The 25,112-nt window shown below is 39.2% G+C and overlaps 1 protein-coding gene across 1 annotated transcript in view; it reads right to left on the bottom strand.

Annotated features, from left to right (window-relative positions):
* The window catches only part of SLC9A7 (solute carrier family 9 member A7), a 203,715-nt gene extending 185,335 nt beyond the window's left edge, over positions 1 to 18,380 (bottom strand). The window contains exon 1 of the mRNA XM_074213704.1: positions 18,113 to 18,380. Within this exon, the coding sequence (XP_074069805.1) occupies positions 18,113 to 18,380 (268 nt within the window). The remainder of the gene's footprint in view (positions 1 to 18,112) is intronic.
* Positions 18,381 to 25,112: the final 6,732 nt, after the last annotated feature.

Here is a 25,112-nt window from a genome sequence, read left to right as displayed (position 1 = left end):
TTCTCAACACAAGAATCAACACAGTATAGTAAATAGATCTGGGTTCTAGCTGCACCACTGAGGCACAAAATTGGGATTAAGTGGCCTTGGGTATGGAGTCAGGGGGCTATCATTTAATTTTTTTTTTTAGGTTTTTGCAAGGCAAACGGGGTTAAGTGGCTTGGCCAAGACCATACAGCTAGGTAATTATTAAGTGTCTGACACCGGATTTGAACCCAGGTACTCCTGACTCCAGGGCCAGTGCTTTATCCACTATGCCACCTAGCTGCCCCCATTTAAATTTGTTTAAGAAAGATTTTTATTGGGGCAGCTAGGTGACACAGTGAATAGAGCACTGGCCTTGGAGTCAGGAGTACCTGGGTTCAAATCCAACCTCAGACACTTGATAATTACCTAGCCATGTAGTCTTGGGCAAGCCACTTAACCCCATTGCCTTGAAAAATCTAAAAAAAAAAAGATTTTATTGAGGGGGCAGAGCCAAGATGGCAGCAGCGTGAAGGCAACATTTCCCAGGAACTCCTCCCCAAAACTCCAAAAGTCAACAAATTATGACTATAGCCAAATTTAAAGGGGAAGAACCTACAGAAAGACTGAGTGAAACATACAGAAAGACTGAGTGAAACATTTTCCCAGTCCAAGATAACTTACAAGTTTGGAGGGAAAAGTATGTTTCAACAGGACTGGGAGTTAGAAAAAGCCCTGGTTGCAGCACAGCCCAGAACAGCTTGAAGGGGCAGGGAGAGTTCTGCTAGACCAGAATGAGTGTGGAGTAAGGGAGCACTGGCCCACAGAACCTGCAGCAAAAATTGGGATAAACCAGCCTGTACCCCCAGAGCACAGCCCACACATGTTAAGGGGGTCAGGGAAGACTGCAGAAATTTCTCTGCTCTCCCTTGGGGGTAGGACTCTGCTGTTTGCCCACACTCAGATCCAGGTTGCAGTTTGGGCTTCCATATTAAGATAGCCAAGCAGGACCCCTCCTTTCAGCTCCAGGGCAGGGGGAAGTGCTGTGGTCATCTACATATCAAAGTATAGGCAAGAGAACATAAGACCCTGAGGAATAAAAGTTCCAGTGGGGGGGGTGTCCCCCCCCCCAAACAAACCCAAAACCTTGGAAGTGCTGTAAATTAGTCTTGGGCTAAGGAAACGACTAAGAAGAGAAAAAGAAGAATCTGACCATAGAGAATTACTTTAGTCCCATGGAAGATCAAAACACATACTCAGATGATGACAAAATCAAAGCTTCCATATCCAAAACCTCTAAGAGAAATAGAAAATAGGCTCAGACTACAGATGAGCTCAAAAGACTTTGAAAAGCAATTGAGGGAGACGGAGGGAATAATTGGGAGGAGAAATGAGAGCAATGCAGGAAAATCATGAAAACTAAATCAACAGCTTGGTGAAAGAAATACAAAAAAAAAATACTTAAGAAAATAATATGTTAAAAACCAGTTTGGGCCTAATGGAAAAAGCAAAACAAAAGGCAAATGAGGAGAATACCCCCTTAAAAAGCAGAACTGGCCAGCTGGAAAAGGAAATAAAAAAGACCCCTGAAGAAAATAACTCCTTCAAATGCAGAATAGAACTAAAGGAAGCTGATGACTTTGCAAGAAATCAGGAAGAAATAAAACTCTTCCAAAAAAAGGCAAAAATTAGAAAATGTCAAACATCTCATTGGAAAAACAACCTACCTTGAAAATAGAACCAGAAGAAATAATTTAAAAATTATTAGGCTATCTCAAAGTCACAACCAGGAAAAGAGCCTAGGATTTATTTTTCAAGAAATAATACAGCAAAATTGCCTTGAGATCCTAGAAGCTGAGGTAAAATAGAAATCGAGAGAATTCCCCAGTCACCTCCTGAAAGAGATCCCAAAAGAAAAACTTCCAGGAATATTATAGCCAAATTCCAAAACTCCCAAATCAAAGAAAAAATTCTAAAAGCTACAAGAAACAAACAATTCAACTACCGAGGCTCCATTGTCAGGATTACACAGAATCTGGCAGCATCTATTAAGAGTTCGTAGGGATTGGAATATGATGTTCTGGAAGGCAAAAGATCTTGGTTTACAACTGAGAATCAACTACCCAGAAAAACTGAATCCTCTTTCAGGGGAAAAGATGGACTTTTTTTTAATTTTATTTTTTTTAGTTTTTGCAAGGCAATGGAGTTTAAGTGGCTTACCCAAGGCCACACAGCTAGGTAATTATTAAGTGTCTGAGACTGAATTTGAATCCAGATACTCCTGACTCCAGGGCTGATGCTCTATCCACTGCGCCACCTAGCCCCTGAAAAGATGGACTTTCAATGAAACTGGGGACTCAAACTTTCCTATTGAAACAACCAGAGCTGAACAGAAAGTTTGATCTCCAAGTACAGGACTCTGGTGAACCATAGATGGGGTGGATGAGGACTACCTATGAGCAACTTAATGATACTGAACTGTTTGTATTCCTGCATGGGAAGAAGATATTGAGAACTCATATAAACTTTCTCATTTATAAGAGCTGTTAGAAGGAGCATATGTTGACAGGACACAGGAAGGAGCAGAATATAATGGTATAATATAGTAAAAAGACAGAGTCAATAGATGATAAAAGAAAGTACTGGGAGGAAGGGAAAAGAGATGAAGAAGAAGCAGCTAAGAAATTTCACATAAGAGTCAAGAAAAAGCTTTTTCAATGGAGTGGAAAGTGGGGGGAAGACAAGGGGGGGGGAATGAGTGAGCCTTCATTCTCATCAGAAATGGCTCAGAGAAGAAATAACATACACACTTAATAGGGTGAAGAAATCTATCTTAACCTAGAGAAAAAATGAGAAGGGATGGGATAAGGGGAAATGGGGGGAGGGAAGGAGGGAATAGGTGATAGAAGAGAGGGAAGATTGAGGGAAAGGGTACTCATATATAATACACTTTTGGACAGGGCCAAGGTGAAAGGAGAGAGAGAACAGAATAAATGAGAGTGGGGAGGAATAGAGTGGAGGTACAGCTAGTAATAGCAGCTGTGGGAAAACTATTGAAGCAACTTCTCTGGTGGACTTAGAAAGCAACTCATCCCAGAGAAAGAGCCATTGGAATCTGAACACAGACTGAAGTACATTTCTCTCTCTCTCTCTCCCTCTCCCTCTCCCTCTCCCTCCCTCCCTCCCTCCCTCCCTCATACACACACACACACACACACACACACACACACACACTATTCTTGAGGTTTCTCATGTTCTTGGGGGGGTTATGTTTACTCTTATAATAAAATTATTGTAATTAATACTAAATTAAAGTTCACTTGCAAAAAAAATTAAAAGTATGAAAAAAAAGAAAGATTTTATTTATTTTGAGTTTTACAATTTTACCCCCATTCTTGCTTCCCTCCCTCTACAGAAGGCATTCGATCAGTCTGTACATTGTTTCCATGATATACATTGATCTCAGTTGATTCTGATCAGAGAGAAATCATATTAAGGAAGAAAAATAAAGATATAAGAGATAGCAAAATTAGATAAGATAATGGATGGGTTTTTTCTTTAAACTAAAGGTAATAGTCTTTAGACTTTGTTCAAACTCCACAATTCTTTCTCTGGATACAGATGGTATTCTCCATCGCAGATAGCCCAGAATTGTCCCTGATTGCTGCACTGATGGAATAAGCAAGTCCATCAAGGTTGATCATCACCCCCATGTTGATGTTAGGATGTACGGTGTTTTTCTGGTTTTGCTCATCTCACTCAGCATCAGTTCATACAAACCCTTCCAGGCTTCCCTGAATTCCCATCCCTCCTGGTTTCTAATAGAATAGCTTTCCATGACATACATATACCACAGTTTGTTAAGCCATTCCCCAACTGAAAGACATTCATTTAATTTCCAATTCCTTGGGGCTATCATTTTAAATTTCTGATCTCTTATGCTTATTTAACATTGGGTAAGTCATTTAATCTCAGGAGGACTCAATTTCACAGGTGAAAAGTGAAGATGTGAGATCAGATGTCCCCTTTAAGATCTAATGATCTAAAGATGATATTTCTATCACAAAGTCAAGGTGAGGACAAAGTATTTTAGCCAAAAAATACAGAGATGCTGACTGAAATTATATTGTTAAAGAATTTACAGTCAAACATTTCAATTTTGGTTTTTCTTTTTTTAGGTTTTTGCAAGGCAAACAGGGTTAAGTGGTTTGCCCAAGGCCACACAGCTAGGTAATTATTAAGTGTCTGAGGCCGAATTTGAACTCAGGTACTCCTGACTCCAGGGCCAGTGCTCTATTCACTGTGCCACTAACCACCCCAACACTTCATTTTTCAATCAACTGACAATAATATTCTTGCCCTTTCCTCTTCCTCTCTTCTAGTGTTCTTGTTCTTAACCTGCACAATTAAAGAATACAGATAAATATAAACCTACCACAGACTTGCCTTACCCTAGTCCAGGACTCCCTTGGATATTATATAGCTTCTGCTGATTTGAGGAAGAAAGCTTGCTCTCATCAACAGTAGGGTATCAAGCAGTCAGAATGATTCACTTCAGTGCAATGAATAAAAGAACTGTCCCATTCCAAAGGCAGTATAGTTTTTGATATGTTTATGCTAGCAAAGAACTAAAAACTGGCAATAAAGATATATCACTGAGTCTGCTAGTAACTGTGAAAGGTGGTGATCAGTTATGACAGACCCATATTAAAATGTGTGCATAACACCAGAATCACATGTGACATTGGATACACTCCATGGGAAAAACAAGTCTTATGATCAGTGTAAACAGGAACTGAAGTATCCATAAGTGGCCTCCATAAGGATGAGAGCCATATGCTGAAGCATGTGCCATGACAGTAGGTGCTAAATAAATACCTAATAAGTTTGGGGTACAATGTTAACAATAAAGAACTCTCATTTAGAAGTTTAAGCTTCCAAAAAAAATAACCTTATGGCAAACTTTGATTGGCAAGTTAAAAGAACAAAACACTGTTTTCTAAAATAAACTTTGGTATGAAAGATTAATAGGTTAGTAGCTGTGATAGCTATGCTGTATGATCTCTTAACATCATAGATTGAAAGCTTAGAAGTTATCTAATCCAATTCCATTCATTTTATAAACAAAGAAACTAAGCTCACTGAAGACAGGGCCATAGAGGACAACAGAATGTGGGACTCACTGTGAACACCTTCTCTCAGTACCAAAATACACTTGGATAGGATGAGAAATGGACTTAGCTTTACTGAGTTCTCAAAAGCAAGTTCTAAAGGAAGACACCTCTGGAGTTCCTCTGTGGATTTCTGGATCAGCCATGCCAACCCAAGTCGGTAGGACAATATTCATTCATTCATTCATTTTGACTGCACATCTCCCTAGCCCTGGCCTCACCACTCTGTCTGATGCTTTCCATTTCTTCTTTCCAAAAGCTTGTATTCACTTTCTTATTGATACTTTAACTGACTGGCTAATGTACCTCCATTTTCATTAACAGCTCAACGTCATTAGCTTTAACGTCAGCAGTGAATTTTATGTTTATATACACACACAAGAGGTAACAAATAATACCTGCTTTGGAAATAGCTTTTGGCAACTCTCATGCACACTGTTTAGAAGATTAAATAAACTTGAAGCTGCCTATGACCTTGGACTTTTCTACTGTCTGCCTTTATACACACACACACACACACACACACACACACACACACACACACACTAGACCCTTCCTACTCATCCAATAGGTTTCTAAAACATTATTACTTTATTAATGGATGTCAAAAGAAATCTTTTAGGGTGGCTAGGTGGCACAGTGGATTGAGCACCGGACTTGGGAGTCAGGAATACCCGAGTTCAAATCCAACCTCAGACACTTAATAATTACCTAGCTGTGTAGCCTTGGGCAAGCCACTTACCTAAAAAAAAATCTTTTCAAGAAGTATTAGATGGCAGGGGAGGTAACATAGAGTAATTTTTAAAAATTCAATTATATTTTATTAAACTAATAATCTCATTTCCCCTTTTTTTAAAAAATAAATTTTACTGATGCCTTTATTTCATTTGATATTCACAAAAGTCCTGTGAGGTAGTAAAGGGCTAGTCATCATCATTCCCACTTAACATGTAGAAATTGACACAGGTAGGCTGCATGATTTACTCAAAGCCATTCTGCTAGTGAAGAGGGGAGCTAAGACTCAAATTCAAGAGTTCAAACTTTTAATCAAGCTGTCAATCTGACAATATTTACAACTCCCCCACAGGAGTTAGAAAATGAAAACAATTAGTATTTGCACAGCAGTTCACAGGAACAATTTGTGTAACACTAAGAATATAGCCATAGGCATTCAAAGAACTTAAATAATCTTCTCTTTTGCCTAAATATCCTTTTTATTCTCAGACAGATCTTCTTAGAACTAGGAGTTACCTTAGAAATAACTAGTTAAGGCAGTTAGGTGGAACCCTGGAGTCAGGAATTCAAATGTGATCTCAGATAGTTAATAATTGCCTAGCTCTGTGATCTTGGGCAAGTCACTTAATCCCATTGCCTCAAATAAAATTTAAAATAAAAAGAAATCAACTAGTCTATCTTTCCCTCTGTTCTTGTTTCAATAGAAAATAGAAAAGAACTTTTCAATCTGGTTTCCTAAATTCTTCTTGATAATTTCCAATTAAAAAATTGCAACTTATACTTACCTCAATACCCTAGACAACCTAGTTTGATTCTACAGTGTATAAGCACAACGCCACATAGCATCACATATGTCATTAGCCTTCTCACTGGAAACTGATGCTGAGAAAAAGGGAAAAAAGAAAAAAGAAAATGCCCCTGAACAGTTTCCTATGTTTGCAAACTGGTGAGTAACTAGAAATCTATTCAATAATAACCACGTAACTATAGCCTTCTCTTCAGAAGACTTGTTAACAAGTTAGTCAATCCTCATTTGAAACTTTAACCTCTGTCGGCAAACCCTCGATTACTTCACATTTACATAGTCCATTTTCCGTTATTTTTCTGGCTAACAAAGTGACAAGTGAATCAAATCTTGATGGATTTCTTCTGTCCCGTTTCCCTTCCCCTCCTCATTCCATTCTATTCCATTCTATCGTCCACCCAATTTACCAGATGTGTTTGAAAGCCTATGACAAGGGGGAGAGATCAGAACAAGGTCAAAATATCGCTCTATCTTATTTGACTAAATTTATGCTCTCTAATCATTTTGAATTCAAAGCATGTCTAGTCCAGTCTAGTCTTTCACTCTATTTTATGTGTCTGGGGTCTAGGAAATGGAAGAGGATATTCCCATCAGAAGACTGAGCAGTATAGACTAGTATGGGAAATCCCTAGTTCGAAGAATTGGGCAGCAAGGCTTGATTCTGGGATAACTTACCTCTCAACTCCAGAAAAAAAATTTTTTATTGGTGTCTGACTCCCAAAAGAAATTCATTAATTAGATAAAAGTAGTTTATTTGCCATATACAGTATATTGAAGTGGGGTGGGGTAAGATAATTGTCCCTATAATACAGATAAGGCAGAATCAAGATTAAATGCTTTACATAAAGTCAACTATGGTGTTGGAAGTAAGTAGTCAAATCTAAGTTTCTTGAATCAAGCTGCAGCTCTCTGAATTCCTAGGCTAAGGATTAAAAATTTTCAAGGACCAGGTCTTATTTAAACCTTGAATCACCTTCCATACCTAACAATGGTTTACATATAGATAGACCCTTAATGAATGTTTACTAAATTCAGGTTATGTAACAGGCACAGCCTCACCTGGTAGTGTTTAGAAATATACTTCCCTTGGGAAGAAGAGACAGAATGTTAGGATGCAAGGGAATAGGGATAACATTCATTTCAGGTGCATAGATTTAGATTAAGCAACACGAGATTGTTGGGATTCACACCCCCAAAATATTGGGGTTTGGTATAAGTTGTCTCAGAAAGGATTCACAAGACTGGGTCTCTCCCAGGCAAATTGGCACTTTAATAGTCAATGTGATGGCACAGTGGGCTGAGAGTTGGGAGCTGCTCTAGCAAAGAGGGATCTGATGCTCTCTTTTATATAGGGAGAGAAGGAAGAAGAAAGAAAAAATTATCTCAAATAATCAAGTCTGTTTGAAGTAGGTCTGGATGGCAGAAGTTGGTGCCACCAAGGGACAGTTAGAAGGGACAGAACTCTAAGTTATAAATGTGCTTGTTAAGGAGGACTTTTGCACATCAAAGAGGATTCCAGAGACACTATTATATTGTTAGTGGAGCTGTGAACTCATCCAATTTTTCTGGAGAGAAATTTGGAACTACGCCCAAAGGGCAACAAAAATGTGCATACCCTTTGATCCAGCAATACCACTACTGGGTCTATACCCTGAAGAGATGATGATAAAGGGTAAAAACATCACTTGTACAAAAATATTCATAACAGCCCTGTTTGTGGTGGCAAAGAATTGGAAATAAAGTAAATGTCCTTCAACTGGGGAATGGCTTAGCTAACTGTAGTATATGTGTGTCATGGAACATTATTGTTCTATTAGAAACCAGGAGGGATGGGAATTCGGGGAAGCCTGGAGGGATCTGCACGAACTGATGCTGAGTAAGATGAGCAGAACCAGAAAAACACTGTACACCCTAACAGCAACATGGGGGTGATGATCAACCCTGATGGACTTGCTCATTCCATCAGTGCAATAATCAGGGACAATTTGGGGCTGGCTGCAATGGAGAATACCATTTGTATCCAGAGTAACAACTGTGGAGTTTGAACAAAGACCAAGGGCTATTATCTTAAATTTAGAAAAAAAAAAACCTGATATCTTACTATCTGGTCTTGCTATCTCTCTTATACTTTATGTTTCTTCCTTAAGGATATGATTTCTCTCTCATCACACTCAATTTGGATCAATGTATACCATGGAAATAATGTAAAGACTGACAAATTGCCTTCTGTGGTGGTGGGGAAGTAAGATTAGGGGAAAAATTGTAAAACTCAAAATAAATAAAATCTTTAATTAAAAAAAAAAGATCCCAGATGCTAATATTGAGTGTTTAAGTCTCTAGGCAGAATCTAAGGTAAGGTAAACAGGCAAAGATAACCCTAAGCAATGGGCATTGAGAACAGGCAAACAGAAGACAAAAAAAAATCCTGGGAAAAAGCAGAGGTAGGGGATGCAGAGCCAGTAATTAAGTCATAGCTAGAATTTTCAATTTTGTAAGATGAAAGAAGGAAACTCAGAGCAGATCTGAATGTTGGGAAGGGAGTTTATTGGGACCCCCATTAAGATCATTAACACTTAAATTAGAACTAATTTTGTGGTGACAAAGAAATGAAAATTACAGGGATTCCCATCAACTGGGGATGGCTGAACATGTTTTGGTGTATGGTTGTGATGGAATACTACCATAATATAAGAAATAATGAGTTCAATGATTTTAGAAAAACATGGAAAACCATGGGGAGGGAAGAAGAAAGGAAGGATGATAGAAAAATGTGGAACTAAAAAAATTACAAAAGATGAATGTTGAAAATTATTTTTGCATCTAATTGGAAAAAATAAAATAACATAAAAAATGTCTAGAAAGAAAAACATGGAAAGACTTGCATGAAATAATGAAAAGCCAAATGAGCAGAACCAAGAGAACACTGTATACAGTAACAATACTGTTCTACCAGAAAAACACTGTACACCCTAACAGCAACATGGGAGTGATGTTCAACCTTGAAGGACTTGCTCATTCCATCAGCACAACAATTGGGAACAATTTTTGGCTGTCTGCAAAGGAGAGTACCATCTGTATCCAGATAAGGAGCTGTGGAGTTTGAACAAAGTACAAGGACTATTCCCTTTAATTCGGGAAAAAAAAAAAAAACCAGATGTCTTATGGTTTGATCTGGTTACCTCTGAGAATTCTGTTTTCTTTAAGGATATGATTTCTCTCTCATCACACCCAATTTGGATCGAGGTACAACATGGAAACAAAGTAAAGACTGACGGAGTGCTATCTGTGGGATGGGGGTGGGGGGAGGGAAGCAAGATTGGGGGAAAACTGTAAAACTCAAATAATATCTTTAACAAAAATTAAAAAAAATACTGTTCTAACAACTTTGAGCAAATAAATTGTCTATTATAAATACCCAAATTAACTGTAAAGGAAATATACACAAAGAAACTATCTGCATCCAGAAAAATAACTTATAAATAGAAATATGTATAAAATACAGAAAAATTTTATATATGTGTATATATCTGTGTCTAATGGTAGCCATCTTGGAGGGAGAGGGAAGAAAAAAATTTGCATGATGTCATATATTGGAAAGAAAAAGCAAGTTGTACACAGTACATCTGCAGCTTCATTTATGTACAATCACCTTTTTTATTGTACTGTTATGAAAATGTTTCATTCCATAAATTAAAAACAAAATTTAAAAATCAATCTAACAACTATTTTTTTCTTCTTGAACATATCAAGTGCTACATTACATAATTCCAGAGCAATAACATTTTTAGAAGATTAATTCTCAAGAGAATTTTTATCTCTCTGGGATTATGATTACAGTCATTTGTAATAACCTGTCAGATGTGTAGCCATGGTCTTCAAATATGTGTCTCAAAAATGTAAGAAAACTTGGCCGATTAGAAAAAAAACAACCATTCAGATAACAATCCAAATTCATAAACACATATATGTTTACATGACTATCATTGTGGGTCCTTTTAAGTAATATATTATGAGAAATTTATTATACCTACAATTAATAACTACCTGCTCATTGTCTAAAAAGGCTATGACAATGGTTACCCAATTCAATTCAACAAGCATTTATCATGGGTCAGCCATTGTGCTAAGGTCAAAACAATGTCCCTGCTCCCAAAACACTATTACTCTAATGTAGAGACCATGTAAATAACTATCTTTTTATATCTCTGACTACTTCATTGGGCCTTCATTTTAAGCATACTCCCTAAATTAAGTCCACTTCTTAACTCTTTTCTCTCTGGGGAGTTCTTATCAACCTAAAGAACATATTTAAGCTTTATAACTGGAAAAAAAGTCAGAGGCAGTCTACTTCTACCAATTCATTTTACAGTTGAGGAAACTGAGGCCCAAAGAGGTTAAGTCAAAGGCCATACCTGAGTAGTATCAGTGACAAGACTTGAACTCAGTTCCTTTGACTCCAAAGCCAGGATGCTTCTGAAACTACATTGTTCCTCACATTCTGACTACCACTCGAAAGCAGAGGACAGAGAAACCAAATTTCCCATTTTTCTCTCTTCTTTAGCTTCAGTCTAACCATCTCCTACTGTCTTCTGGATACTTCTACCTAGATATCAGAAAATCATCTCAAATTCAACACATCTAAAGAGAAATAAAATTTCCTCTAAAATCATTATTGTCTCTTTTTGTTGCTGTTGTTCTGTTGTTTCAGTCATGGCTGACTCCATTTGAGGTTTACTTGACAAAGATACTTAAGTGGTTTGTCACATTCCTTGCCCTCTAGAAAGAGGGGTGAGGGGCAGGAGGGAGCAAGAGAATTCTACATTCAATTTTTTTTAAAAAAATGAATTTCAAAAATAAATAAACAATAAAGCAGCATGATATAGTGGCAAAAACTTGTCTTGAAGATAGAAAACTGGATTTATAGAAATAAGCAATTTTACCTTTTTGAACCTCAATTTCCTCATTTTTTAAAAATGAATTGTTCACTTGTATAACACTCTTCATTGACCTCATTTGTCGTTTTCTTGGCAAGGATACATGAGAGGTTTGCCTATTTTTATCCAGCTAATTTACAGGTATCTGAGGCAAAAAAGTTTAAGTGACTTGTTCAGGGTCACAAAGCTAATAATGTCTGAGGCTAGACTGAAGTTGACTGACTCCAGAAAATGCAAATGTAAGCTGCATGCACATAGATGCAAAAGGCACATAAATGCCAAAAAGTTAAAATCCGAGGAGAATGAATGAATAAGAATTCATTTATTAATCATTAAGCCTTTATTATTGGCCAAGCTCTGAACTAAGTGCTCACTAAGTGTACTAGAGATACAACCACAGGCAAGAAAAATGGTCCTTTATTTCAAGGGATAGCATATTAAAAAGGATATTGGCTAGAGGGTGGTATATGAGCAGGAAGCAGCAATGTTTGGAAATGGTCAGGGAATGTTGTGGAATCCTGATTCTCAGCAAATTAAGGTGAAGGCTATTGTATCTGAGCCCAGAGCATGAGGGGCAGAGTCCAAGAATGATGCGGAGGGAGTGAAGAGGATGACCTAAATGTAGAAAGTGATTTGGAGATGACTCAGAAGTAGCCTAGGGGAAGGGGGAAATTCACTTCTTTGTACCACATAAATATATCTACAATATTTTTTAATTTTAAAATTAATTTAATAGATTTTACATAATTGTAAATATATTACCTATATCAAATTGCTTGCCATCTAAGAGAGGGAGGGAGAAAATTTGGAACTCAAAAAATCTATTTAAATTGAACTTTTAAGGGCAGGCTAGGTGGTACATTGGATAGAGCACTGGCCCTGGAGTCAGGCCCTGGAGTCAGGAAGACCAGATTTCAAATCCAGTCTCAGACACTTAATAATTACCTAGCTGTGTGACCTTGGACAAGTCACTTAACCCCATTGCCTTGCCCAAAAAAATGGAATTTTTAAAATTGTCTTTACATGTAATTGGAAAAAAATAAACTATTAAAAAGTAAAAAAATATTTAAAATCATTTCAGAAGAGTAATATTCAAATGTAAATAGAACAAAAATGGCTTCTTTGGTATAACCCTTTTAAAATTAAAAAAAAAAACTCCAAGAGGTATAATTGGTCTTTTTTTTTAAGTAATTTTAGTTTTACCATAGAATTCTTTTAAATAATGTATGAAAATTTTCCACAGAAATAACTGCAATGTATAAGAAAACAAAATTTGTCTTTGATATAAGGAAGTTACATAGAGACATTATGTAATGGCCACTGAAGGCTGTAAAAATGTCATGTGATTAAATGAAATGTTAGAAGGGGCACTTTCATTTCTGTGAAAGCATGTAATTAAAATGTTCTTTGTAGGCAACTAGTCAAATCTGGCAGTTGGGAAAGGAAGAAGTATTGTGATCTTTAAGCAGAATTCAGTCATGATATGTTATGTGACTACATAATTCAGAGCAACTGTAATAATGGTTTGAATTTTTTCCCTACAGTTGACATTGTCAAAGCTTCTGTGATAAGTTGGCTGCCTCTCTGTAACCAGACTATTCTGGACTCAGACAAGAAAGCTTACCAAGAAGTCACACAGACTTGGAACAGAGCAAAAGTAAGAATTCATGGAGTTGAAGAACAAAAGAAAAGTGAGGCTTCTCTCCTGAAAAACTTCATTTATTGATTAGGTTTATGGGTTCAAAACTTACACTCTAGCTACCACAGGGATCTGGTCGATTACTAATTCCAGATGGGTAGGAATGTAGAGGCAACTAGGAAATAGTGAGTAAAAATGACCTGAATTCAAATCCACTAGCAGTGAGCACATCTCTGAGCTGTGTAAAGCACTGGGTTTGCCTCAGTTTCCATCCCTGCAAAATGGGGAAAATAACAGCATTTATGTCCTAGGGTTGTTGTGAGGATCAAATGAGAAAATATTTGTCAAATACTTAACACAGTGTCTGTCCAATAGTGGGCTTTTCATAAATGCTTGATCCCACCACTTATTCCTTGATCTTGCCTACCTACTATTTTTAGTTTAGCATAACAATCAGAGCATCAACATAAAACACACACCCAATATGTAGAATTTCATTAACAACAAATTCATAGTACTAGCAAAGGGGTAATAGGGGTAGAAGTGGTGGTGGGGAGGCACAATAGTAGAGGTTAAAAACAGATGGAGGATAGGGTGGCTAAAAAGAACCAAATATTCTGGCACCAAATTAGTTGTTATAAAAATATTATGGGGGAAGTGAAACTAGAGTATACATGAGTGAAGTTAATTGGACCCAGTCTGTTTATAGCACCTTCCCCCGCCTCAAAAGAAGAGCTGGCCCCACTGAAACATTTGCTAATTATACTGCAAAGCATGACTGCCCCAGTGTTAGCACAGCGCTTAATCACCAGACACTTCCACAATATTGGGATTCTCCCTTCCTTAGTGAAACAAGTAGATGGGCTTCTTTTACCCCTTATGAGTAAAGCTTAGCTGAAAGTTTCAGAAGAAACAAACCAGTGTCATCTGTGGCCACCTACCTGGCCTTTGGAGGTGGGTGTTCACAGAGTTCTTGGGAACGGGAGGCATTTAGTGTGGGTGGATTGGTCTCTGTATAAGGTACTGGCAGGTGTATCAGCTTACTGTGTTTGGAGAACAAGCACCAGCTGAGACTTTTCAGACCGTGAAAGTTATTTCTAACACAGAGTACTATAATTTTCTTGTGTGTTTGGGGAGGGAGGGCTCCTTTCTCGTCCCCCCCCCCCCACTAAAGAACATTTTGGAATTGGTTGCAACAATCCAAATGTCACAGAAATTGATCTCACTCTAGTATTTAAATGAGTGGGTGTAGTGGATCTTGAAGGAGAGGCTAATAAAATCAATGCATTGCTTTTGGAAGTAGGAGAGTGTCTCAAAAAGGACTGAAGCTAAACCTAAAGCCTTCTGCCTTCATCGTCATAAAAAGCAGATTAGAATAAAATTCAGTTCAATGACCCTATGTGTTCTACACTGTGTTAAACACTAGTGATAAAAGGGGATTAAAAAAATCCATCAGTTCCGACCCTCAAAGAACTTCCATTCCACTAACAAGATACAACCTGTGCACAGATACATTTCAATGGCCTCTGTGTACTTTATATTTCAGTCAAATTGAATTTCACAAAATACTTTATACTTTCACTTTCCCACCTATGTGGCTTTTGCTCATGCTATTTCCCATGCTTGGAACTCCCACTCAGGCTATCTCTGACTTTTAAGACCAAGCAACTTTAAGAGAGGGAAAGTATACTACTAGGTGGGGGAATAGAAGGAAAGAGAAAATCAGGAAAGGTCCAGCACAGGAAGAGGCATCTGTGTTGAGCTTTGAAGGAAACAAAAAAGGCTATGAAAGATATGGGTAAAGGCATGGTCACAAAAGATAGAATGTCATGTGTGGGCAATGACTAGCAGGCCACTTTGATTGGATCCAAGGGGAGTAATATAAAATAACACTGGAGAGGAAGTTGGGAGAGAAAATGTTTCAAATGTCAAGCTCATAAGTTTCTATTTTATTCTAAAAGCAATAGTAAGCCAATGAAGATTTTCAGTAAAGACCTGATCAGATATGTGTTTCAAGATTATCAATTCAGGGTGGCTAGGTGGTTAAGTGGATAGAGCACTGGCCCTGGAGTCAGGAGTACCTGAGTTCAAATCCAGTCTCAGACACTTAATAATTACCTAGCTGTGTGGCCTTGGACAGGCCACTTAACCCCGTTTGCCTTGTAAAAAAAAAAAGAGATTATCAATTCAACAACTATGTTAAGGATGGATTTCAGATGTAAATAACTAGAAATCAGAATGCATATTATGAGAATTACTGTAATTATTCCAGAAAAGTTACTCTAAGGTAGAAATTGTTGATGTTTCCAATAGAAGTCATTTTTCTGAAATTTTGACTAGTATCTTCTTACAAGATATTAGCATTTTGCTTAAAATACATGACTACAATGTATTTGCTTTGATCATTTTGCTTCTTAATATTCAAAGAGGGATTTAAACACCATTTATTTCAGCAAAGAAAACTGGATTCTAATTTCCCATCGCTATAACAAGAGAAAGGCAGTTCTGGAAAATTATCCTTTGTTTATATTTCTGAATTGGAAATTTTTTATTCTAATACCCTTCACGATTATTTTCCAAGAGAAACTGAATTATTATCTAATAAGATGACAACAGTTCCATCCAATATTGTGATGATTAACAGAAGATAAATCCTATTCATGTTCCTATGTCTCCAAACACGATCATCCAGTGTCACTTCCTAGCTGACCACAACACAGACATATACAAAATGACAGTTAACTAAATTTGTTATCTCATCCCAAAGCCACTATCACAAGGAAATCGAGAGATAAGGCAAAAGGATAAAAAAGGGAGATTCTCACTGTATTCTAGTGAAAATTTTGCTTTGTTTCACAGTTGGTGAGGGGAGGTTCTAGTGAAATGAATGTTAACAAAATGAACCAGTACACTGCAGCATGACACCAGTGACTAAAAGCAGGCTGGGATGAGTTTAAAAAACATCAGCAGAGGAAAATTCCATAGCTTATTGGGTTGGTTGGTTTTTTTAAGCTTTGAAACTCATCTCACTCCAAAAAGGGAATGAAAACCAGAAAATAAATTAAATTATCCACTTACTGTCATCCATGCACTCACTTTCATATCTATAGGCCTGTGAAACTAATGGAGCTTTTAGCGGGTACTTTACAACTATACAAGAGAGCTAGCCTAGCTGCTGGAAGGTAAAAATATTTCCTTCATTACCTACACATAAGAAGAGATAATTTGGTTCATTTGTATTCAGGCTTGGAGACAAAAACAGGTGATCTCCTTAAATGACAGTGTGCTCAAATTCTGCCAACACAATTTGCCCCAGAAGCCTTCCAGGCAACCTGCAGTCCACCGCATCAACCATTAATTATCTAAGATTTAGACACTAACTCCATACAGTACAGTGGTTAGGCACAGAGTGGCAATGTTTATGCGCAGGCCTACATTCTTCAGTACACTAACTCAGCTTTATATCAGGTCATATTACCATGCAAGACCTGTTTGGGCATTCGATTCCACAAAACTGGAGGGCTTGGAAAAAAGCACCTTCTAACCTTGTCTCTTACAGAGTTTCAGGGAAATTACTTGATAGCCAATGAGCTCTAGCTACTTAATAGCAGCAAAACAGCAACCTTGGGTGGTCAGTCCCGGGGCCAGTGTAAGATTCACATTAAAGTTTCAAAGACCTGCTTTCCATTCTGAGAAGAGAATCTCTGATGGAAACTGGCAGGAGCTTGCTTCAACTAGAGGATGGCAAGGCAAAATGTCATGGAGCCCTTTGTAAATAATGGTTACAGATCTATTATAAACTAACCACATTATCTAAGATTTTCATTGCATTCAATATGGTTCAACAAGTGCCTACCGGATGAACAACATTATAGTGGGTTCTTTGTCTGTGAAAATGATTTGCAAGTCAGGAGACAGGGTTCCAGTCTATGTTCTGTCATTGCAAGAGCTGAACTCACATCATCTAGGGATTTAATTTCTCCTCCACTACTATACAATGTATCGCAGCCAAGTACTTTATGCCTGACAACCGCACCCTTTCTAAGTAAGTGTTATCCAGGAGGCACGTAAGAAATTTAAATCACCACCCTCTTTAACAGACACTTTAAGCAATTAGGAGGGATTTTACAAAGCCACCGTATAGCTAAAATCTACTTAATGACCCTCAGCGACTTGGCAGGGCACTGTCACTAGTGAGACAGAGCTGCCCAATCTCTCAGATCAAGCCCCAAGGCTAAGCGATTTTTCCAAAAACCCACTAGCTACTAAAAGTAATACATTCCGATTGTATTGGACTGCACCGAGCCCTACAAGGACTTTTTGAGCCTACTATGAAAAAGCTAGAGCAACGGGCTCGCTAGGCTTTTTCTTCAAGCTGAATCCTCTCCCTCAGCGGGACTCCGCGTGGCAAGAGGAGGTGACCCCCTTCACAGGCCTGCCATTCCGCGGCCCACGCGCCGCACAGAAGGGATGACAGGCGGCCAGCGTGCGTGGACTCGTCGCGGCTCTGTGTCAGGGTGCCCGGCTCCAGCAGGCCCCACATGGCACAGGCTGGGCGCTGTGGCGGCGCAGCCCTCTGTGCCTGCTCCCCGGCGGCGTGTGTCCCCGCGACCCGCCCACCTGCCCCCAGAAGGTGAAGTCCTGGAGGAAAGGGACCGCGCGTGAAGGAGGGGTGGAAGCCTCCGCTAACTGGGTCGCCACTCCGCACCCACGGCCCCGGGCGGCCGGGCTGGCTCGTGCCTAAGACCCGACCCACGGTGCTGTCCACCCGTGAGGGGGCATCGTTTCTTTTATTTGGGGGCTAGGGTCCAGAAGCGGGAAACCGTGTGAAACGGGTGTCTCGGGAAGCGGGGCGGGGTCTCACCGTAGATCATGGCCAGGCCGGTCTCGTGCAGGAAGCGCACCCGGCGGTGCTTGAAGAGCCAGATGGTGAGGATGGTGAGGGTGAGGAGCAGGATGAAGGTCAGCAGGCTCACGCTGTCCTGCCGGTGGCTCTCCTCCGCCTCCTTCTCGGTGGCGATCTCCTCCATGGCGCCGCTGTCCTCGGCGCGCAGCCCCGGGCACAGCGGCAGCAGGAGCAGCCCGAGCAGCAGGGGCGCGGGGCGCGGCGGCGGGGGCGCCGGCCGCACCATGGCCCCGCCGGGGCAGCCGCGCCGCGCCGCGCCGCGCCGCGCGCCTCCCGCCCTGGCTGCGGCCCGGCTCGGGGGCCGCCTCGGACCGGGACCCGGACGCAGCCCGCTCCCCTCACGCAGGGGGCTCCCGCTCCGGCTCCGGCGCCCGCCTCCGCGCCGCCGCCGGCGCTCCTGGGGCTGCGGCAGCCCCGCCCCCCGCCGCCGCCGCCGCCGCCGCCGCCGCCACCTGGAGAGGGAGGAGGAAGCTCCAGTGCGCAGGATCCCCGCGCCCGCCGCCGCCCCCGCCGCGTGGCCGCTCCCGGAGCCCGCGCTGGCCGGCCCGGCCCCGCCCCGCCCCCGCATCCCGGGCCCCGCCCCGCCCCCCGCATCCCGGGCCCGCGCCGCCCCCCCCGCCCCGCCCCGCCGCCCGCTCCCATCCAGAATGCTCCGGCTCGGGGACAGCCTTCAGGGTCTCCGGGCACGTGCCGACTGCCCAGCGGTGGCAGCGCCGTGACCCGACTACGCGGGCTTCCTCACCAGAACAGGCGCGGACCCCTGCCCACAGCCCTCCTGCCAGCGGCGCCCCGCTTCCCAGTCCCGGGGTCTGACTCCACTCCGAGCGCCCCCTCGGACAGCGCGGACAGCATCTCTGCTTGACGAGACTGTTCCTGCAGGTCTTTAGGTTTGGAAGCATGAGACTGGAACCCCGGCCTCTTTTTCTTGATCTTCCACCTGGATAGTTGTGTGACCTTGAACAAAATCGTGTGACCTCTCCGCCTCTCGGTTTCGCCTGGGAGGGAAATGCTTAAAGATGATGCTCTTTCGACCCTATCTTTGCTGGCATGCATCGTATGGGAGGACTTGATGGAAATCTACCAGCTGTTCTCGTCAGGGGTTGGATTTGAACCCCCCCCCCCCCACTCTCAAATCCAGCACTCTGGATTACCTCCGAAAACAGAGTTTTTTGTCTTATTGATAATAAGGTGATAAGATAAAGATGTCTCTAAAGCAGGGGAAGAGACATTTGATTTTTAGACCCTATAAAGTTAGACATTTTTTTTTTACTGACTATAAGCTCTTTCTGGGGAGCCCTTGGCATTTTTATGAAGCTGCTGAAGATACAGTATCCAAACCTGCAGACATTTATATGATCCTCCTTCCTCTTTACCTCCCCTATGTCTATCATTAATTTCTTGTTTTTGTTTTTTTAAATTTTTGCAAGGCAAATGGGGTTAAGTGGCTTGCCCAAGGCCACACAGCTAGGTAATTATTAAGTGTCTGAGACCGGATTTGAACCCAGGTACTCCTGACTCCAAGGCCGGTGCTATCATTAATTTCTAAATGCTTTGTAGGTCTTTGAAAGCAAATAATTTGCTAAATCAAACCACAATAAGGTAAATATCCTTTTATCTGATATTCCTTCCAGTATGAGTTGTGTTTTAAGGATATCAGAAGACATTTTAAGGATGGTACTTGTGAAAGAGATTAAAGCTTATCTCAAAAGACTGTGGAATAGAGGGGGAGGGGAAGAAAGAATATTTTTGATTGTAAGAATTTTTCCATTTCAACTAGAACCATCTCTGTAGAAGGGGAAAACTTTGGCTTAATGATGACTGCTCCTTGTGGAGGAGCTGGAGAAGGTTTGGGGAAAATATCTACCCAGAAAAAAAATTACATTAGAGATCTAAGAAATGGAACTACAGGGTGGTTCAGTAGACAGATCTTTAGGTGTATTTTTTTAACAGCAAGATGAATCCCAATAATTCTACCATAGAGGAAGTCTCTACATTCTCAAACAGAATATTCTGATGAGATTAATTACAGTGAAAATACTGAACCAAATCTATTTTCCAAAGTTAACCCATTCTTCCCCCCCCAAAAAAAAATCATTTGAAATCATGTCCCCATTATTCAGCTTTCCCAGATAAGTAAAGTGACTGATTTGTCTCCCAAGACTTGACTGTAATGGCTTTCCAAAGCTATGTAAAATGCTATGCTGTATTTTGTTTATATCTCTTTGTTTTGGGTCCCTGTTAAACTCTTGGAAACTTCTTATCACTGTTGCCTCATGATGTATTGATTCTTAAATAGGCCAAGGTGGGAGGAGTTAGTGTTCTCTGGAAGGAATTTAGTTCTCTAGGGTTATGGAATTCCCCAACATCCAGCTTCCTTACACCATTCCATTCAGGAATAGTCCATAGTCCATGAAGTTCATACAAGCTTCTCACTGAAATTTCAAATGCTGAAATTCTTGAATGGAGATAATGTACAAAAGTAAAGATCATTTCATTAACTTTCTGGGAGCTACCCAGAATCTATGATTTAACAAAACTATGGATTATTCTCACATTATGAAAGCTAAACTTTATAAATTACCCGGTCAACTATTTATTAAACTCCTTCTATGTACCAAATACTATGCTAAGCACTGGGAAGACAGAGGTAAAGAACATTTTCTGTCCTCAAATAAATCAAGATCTAATGGGGGAATATAAATTTAAAGATGGGTGGGGCACCAGATAATGATAGCAGGACTTCTAACTTTATCTTAAAGTGAGGGCACAGAACTTCCCTAGAAAGTGTAGTTTTAACAGAATCACAAAATGTTTGAGCAGGAAACCCCTTAGAAGTAATCTACCTTAACTCCCTTTTTCTACAAATCAATAAACTAAGACCCAGAAAGTCTGGTTTACCAATCTAGCTTAAAAATAGCTGCCTATCCTCTCCCTCTTCATTAGCCTGTGATGTTTTCTAGAAATGTTAGAGATAGTAGAGAAAAAGAAATTATAATTATGAATATTAATTGCCAGGAAACTAAACTGCCAGTGTTTGTAGATGATAGCTTGTATAGAAAACCCTAGAGAATTAGGAAAAAAACCCTATTGACCCATATAACAACTTCAGTAAAACAGGAAGATACAAAATAAATCTACAAAATGGTTCTCATTTCTATATAGCAAAAACAAAATCCAAGAAGAAATAATGAGAAGGGAAATCCCACTCAAAAATACCCTTGAAATGAATTAAATAACTGGTAGTCTATTTACCAAAATATACTTAAGACATAGAAATACAATTACACAATAAGATTTAAAGAAAAATTAAAATACTATTCAAATTAATTTATGGATTTAGTACTATATCATTCAAACTGCAGGTTTAACCATTCTGGAAACAACTAGGAATTATTCTAAAAATCCTTTTGTAAATCATTGTTAAAAGAGAAAGGATTCTGGAGATGGGAGAAGAATGAATTCATTTAGAAATGTGTGATATGAAAGCAAAAGTATTCATGAAATTTTTAGCTTAAAATGTTGAATAGATCTATTAGTACAGCAAAAGAATTCATTATATTTTATATTACATGTTTCCATTGTAGCCTTGACTAACCACATGCATTTAAAATTAAACATTAAATCATATGCATGTGAAAAACATTGTCATTCCTTCATGTTTCTCCTAATTATAAACTTTTATGGGTCAATTTTAACTTGAAATTCTCAAGCCTTCCTCTGAACTGTTTCTCATTTTATCTCTGATTCAAGATTAAGTCAGATTAGCCTGTGATTTCTAGATAAAAATGGATCTCCTGAATCCCTTGGAGGAGGAAATGACAAGTTACTCTGCCAAGAAAATCCCAAATAGGATTACAAAGGGTTAGACATATCCAAAATAACTGAACAACAACAGGAGTAAGACTTGACAAAGACCCCTGGAATGCAATGCCCTTTCCCAGTTAAAACTTCAAGTCTCCCTAAAATTCATTAACACCAATTATCTTTTCTCAGTCTCCCATTCTTTTTTTTCCTTTTTTTCTTTTTAGGTTTTTGCAAGGCAAATGGGGTTAAGTGGCTTGCCCAAGGCCACACAGCTAGGTAATTAGGCTATTATTAAATGTCTGAGGCCAGATTTGAACCCAGGTAGTCCTGACTCCAAGGCTGGTGCTCTATCCATTGTTTGTTTGTTTGTTTTCTAAATTTAAGGTAATAGTCCTTGGTCTTTGCTAAAACTCCACAGTTGTTTCTCTGGATACAGATGGTATTCTCCATTGCAGACAGCCCTAAATTGTCCCTGATTGTTCCATCGAATGAGCGAGTCCTTCAAGGTTGAACATCACTCCCATGTTGCTGTTAGGGTGTACAGTGTTTTTCTGGTTCTGCTCATCTCACTCAGCATCAGTTCATGCAAATCCCTCCAGGCTGCCCTGAATTCCCATCCCTCCTGGTTTCTAATAGAACAATAGTGTTCCATGACATACATATACCACAGTTTGCTAAGCCATTCCCCAATTGAAGGACATTTACTTGATTTCCAATTCTTTGCCACCACAAACAGGGCTGCTATGAATATTTTTGTACAAGTGATGTTTTTACCCTTTTTCATCATCTCTTCAGGGTATAGATCCAATAGTGGTATTGCTGGATCAAAGGGTATGCACATTTTTGTTGCCCTTTGGACATAATTCCAAATTTCTCTCCAGAAAGGTTGGATGAGTTCACAGCTCCACCAACAATGTAATAGTGACCCAGATTTCCCACAACTCTTCCAACAATGATCATTATCCTTTCTGGTCATATTGGTCAGTCTCCCATTCTTGAAGATAAAATTTAATTTTAGAAACATGTTTACAAATATTTTTAAGACATGTTAAAAACCTTAATTTAAAAAGGCCAAGGTCTTCCAAAGCATCCAGGGCCATCTCCAGGTGCATATCCAATCTTCCTCCAGATGGCTCCAGAGGAGAAAGTGAAGTTGATGACTTTGCGCAGCTCTTCCTCACTTAAATTCAATTCACTTGCATGTCATGGTATCACTTCCCTTCATCATCATCAATAAGTCTTTTACTTTTTAGTGGGCAACACATCTCAATTTCACTTTCTTATCCAGTTCTTAATACTTCCAGAGTTTCAATCAGTTTATATTGTTAGATCTTTCTGATAGAAACCTTAAGATTTTACTTTAAACTTTGCTCCAAATCCCTGCATTCCTAAGGTTGGGAACCCATTTTCTGGCACATTATTTAAGTAGTCATTCTGTCTCTGAAAGTATAATCATAGACGAGCTATTTTCTTTTTTTAAATTTTATTTATTTAAGGCAATAGGATTAATAGACTTGCCCAAGGTCACACAGCTAGGCAATTATTAAGTGTCAGGCTAAATTTGAACTTAGGTCCTCCTGACTCCAGGGCTAGAGCTCTATGTACTGTGCTACCTAGCTGCCCTGAGTTATTTTCTTACATAATAGATAGACTATGGGAAAAGGATGATTTGTTGATTTCTTGTAACTCAAGGGATTATAAACCCATTTTTGAGAACTTATATTGTTTTACAGTAAACAGAGCTTTAGTGACTTGCCCAGGGTCACCCATCTAGTCTGCTTCTGAGACTGGATTTGAATTTTGATCTTCCCAACTACAGGTTCAGCACTCTATCATCTACTTACCCCTAGAAAAATATAAACAAAATAATTTCAATATGGCTAATGTAGAAATATGTTTTGCATGATTTCACATATATAATTGATATTATTTTGTTTGCTTCTTAGGCAGGAAAGAGGGATAGAATTTGGAACTCAATAGAAAAAGAAAAAGAATGATAAAAATAAACAATGCATTTTTTTTAGGTTTTTGCAAGGCAGTGGGGTTAAGTGGCTTGCCCAAGGTCACACAGGTAGATAATTATTAAGTGTCTGAGGCCAGATTTGAACCCAGGTACTCCTGACTCCAGGGCCAGTGCTCTACCCACTGCGCCACCTAGCCGCCCTAACAATGCATTTTTTAAAAAATGAATCTAAATTAAAATGGAAATAAAATAAAAAAAATCTCAATTGAAATCATCAAAAGAATAATGACCAAGTTTTTCCCTAAAGAAGAAATAAGAGAGGTTATCTTTCTGCTTTTTTGTAGAGGTGGGGTATGTGGTTGTGAAATTTTGTATATTAGAAATTTTTGATATGTTGATAAGTTTTGCTGAATTTTTTCTCTTCTTTTTAATTTTTCAGTAGAAGCAATTGCTTTCTGGGAGGTGGGAAGAATACTTTGGAAAATGTAGGTGATATAAAAACAAAATATATTAGAAAATTTTTAAAAAATAACTTCTGATAAATGATCAAAAGATAGGATGTTTTCACATGAGGTTATCAATGTATATATTTAAATCATTTTTTTCTCACTATTGACAGGAGAATTATGGGTTGTAAGCATTCTGCATGACTACCTTATACCTACTGGATTGCTTAATAGGACAGAAAAACAAGATGACAAATATTGGAGGGATTGTGGGAAAAATTAGACATTAATGCACTGTTGGAGGAATTATGAAAGGATTCAACAGTTTTGTAGAACAATTTAGAACTATGCCCAGAGGTGGCTAGGTGGCTGAGTGCAGAAGAGCACTGGCCCTGGAATCAGGAGTACCTAAGTTCAAATCTGGCCTCAGACACTTAATAATTACTTAGCTGTGTGGCCTTGGGCAAGCCACTTAACCCCATTTGCCTTGCAAAAACCTAAAAAAAAAAAACTGTGCCCAAAGAGCTATAAAATCATACCTATCCTTTGAGCTAGTAATATTACTACCAGAGCTATATTTCTATATTTCAGAAGAAATGAAAAACAGGAAGGAAAAAGATATATATATATATATATATATATATATATCTTAATATCTTAATAAATATATATATATACATGTTTACTCTTATATATGTATATACATATATATATATATATATATATATAGAGAGAGAGAGAGAGA

This window comes from Macrotis lagotis, chromosome 1 (assembly GCF_037893015.1).
Source record: "Macrotis lagotis isolate mMagLag1 chromosome 1, bilby.v1.9.chrom.fasta, whole genome shotgun sequence".
Lineage (NCBI taxonomy): Eukaryota > Metazoa > Chordata > Mammalia > Peramelemorphia > Peramelidae > Macrotis > Macrotis lagotis.
This window is presented reverse-complemented; position numbering and strand designations above follow the sequence as displayed.